The sequence below is a fragment of the Penaeus monodon genome, chromosome 15 (assembly GCF_015228065.2).
Source record: "Penaeus monodon isolate SGIC_2016 chromosome 15, NSTDA_Pmon_1, whole genome shotgun sequence".
Classification (NCBI taxonomy): Eukaryota; Metazoa; Arthropoda; class Malacostraca; order Decapoda; family Penaeidae; genus Penaeus; species Penaeus monodon.
Genome location: NC_051400.1, coordinates 30,705,519 through 30,706,374, shown reverse-complemented (window position 1 = coordinate 30,706,374; position 856 = coordinate 30,705,519). Strand labels below are relative to the sequence as shown.

At 40.9% G+C, this 856-nt stretch overlaps 1 protein-coding gene across 1 annotated transcript in view; it reads right to left on the bottom strand.

Moving 5' to 3' along the window:
- LOC119581934 (flotillin-2-like) overlaps positions 1-772 on the bottom strand; it is a gene marked incomplete at its 5' end in the record, with an annotated part of 2,960 nt that extends 2,188 nt beyond the window's left edge. Inside the window, 3 exon segments of the mRNA XM_037930106.1 lie at positions 67-213; positions 326-502; positions 659-772. Coding sequence (XP_037786034.1) covers positions 67-213; positions 326-502; positions 659-772 — 438 coding nt within the window.
- Positions 773-856: the final 84 nt, after the last annotated feature.

Below are 856 nucleotides of genomic sequence, written 5' to 3'. Positions count from 1 at the left end.
TCATTTTCATTCCCATTAATAAGAAATGCAGAAACCTAACAGTAAACAGCCCAGTCCCCTGCTTACCTTTGTAAGATCAACACCAGTCAGAGCATGGACAGCAGGTGGCAATTCACTGCACATCTTGTTGATGGCATTGCTCACTGTGTCTCCTCCACCAACCATCACGATCTCCTCAGTCTTGGCTAGAGGAGCAGCAACTTCAGCAGCAATCTGAAGAAGAAGGTTTTCATCAAATGATTTGTTATCTTTACAAAAAACATTCTCATGAAAGCAGCTGTGGAGATTTTTTTTTCTCTCTCGATAAGAAAACTAAGATTCTCACCTGTGGCAGGCTCTCAAGCACCATAGCTGTAATAGCTGCATCACCATACTGCTTGAAGGCTACTGCCTTCAACTTCATACTCTCTGCTTCTGCCTTACCCACAGCTTCAGCAGCATAAGCCTCCGCTTCTCCAATGCGCTTAATACGTTCGGCTTCAGCTCTGGCAGCTTCCACTGTCTGTTGTATAGTGAAATAAATTTTGCAAACTGAAAATTAAGCTCTGGAGGATGAAATACTGATACATTATCACATTGACATATTAGAAGACATATTTATAATTTCTTCCATAATTGAAAATTCTTCGCACTGAGACTCCAATACAAAAAATCTAACCTGAGTACGACGACCCTGAGCGATGGTTTCAACACGATAGCTTTCTGCTTCAGCTGGGAGACGGATGGTTGCCATCAGCTCCTTCTCTTTTCGCTTGATTTCTTGTTCTTCAACCTACAAGTTTCAGTAACCAAATTGTTAGTAATAAAATTCATTAATTTCCCATATATCTTAAACCACTACACTTACTCCAAGTGC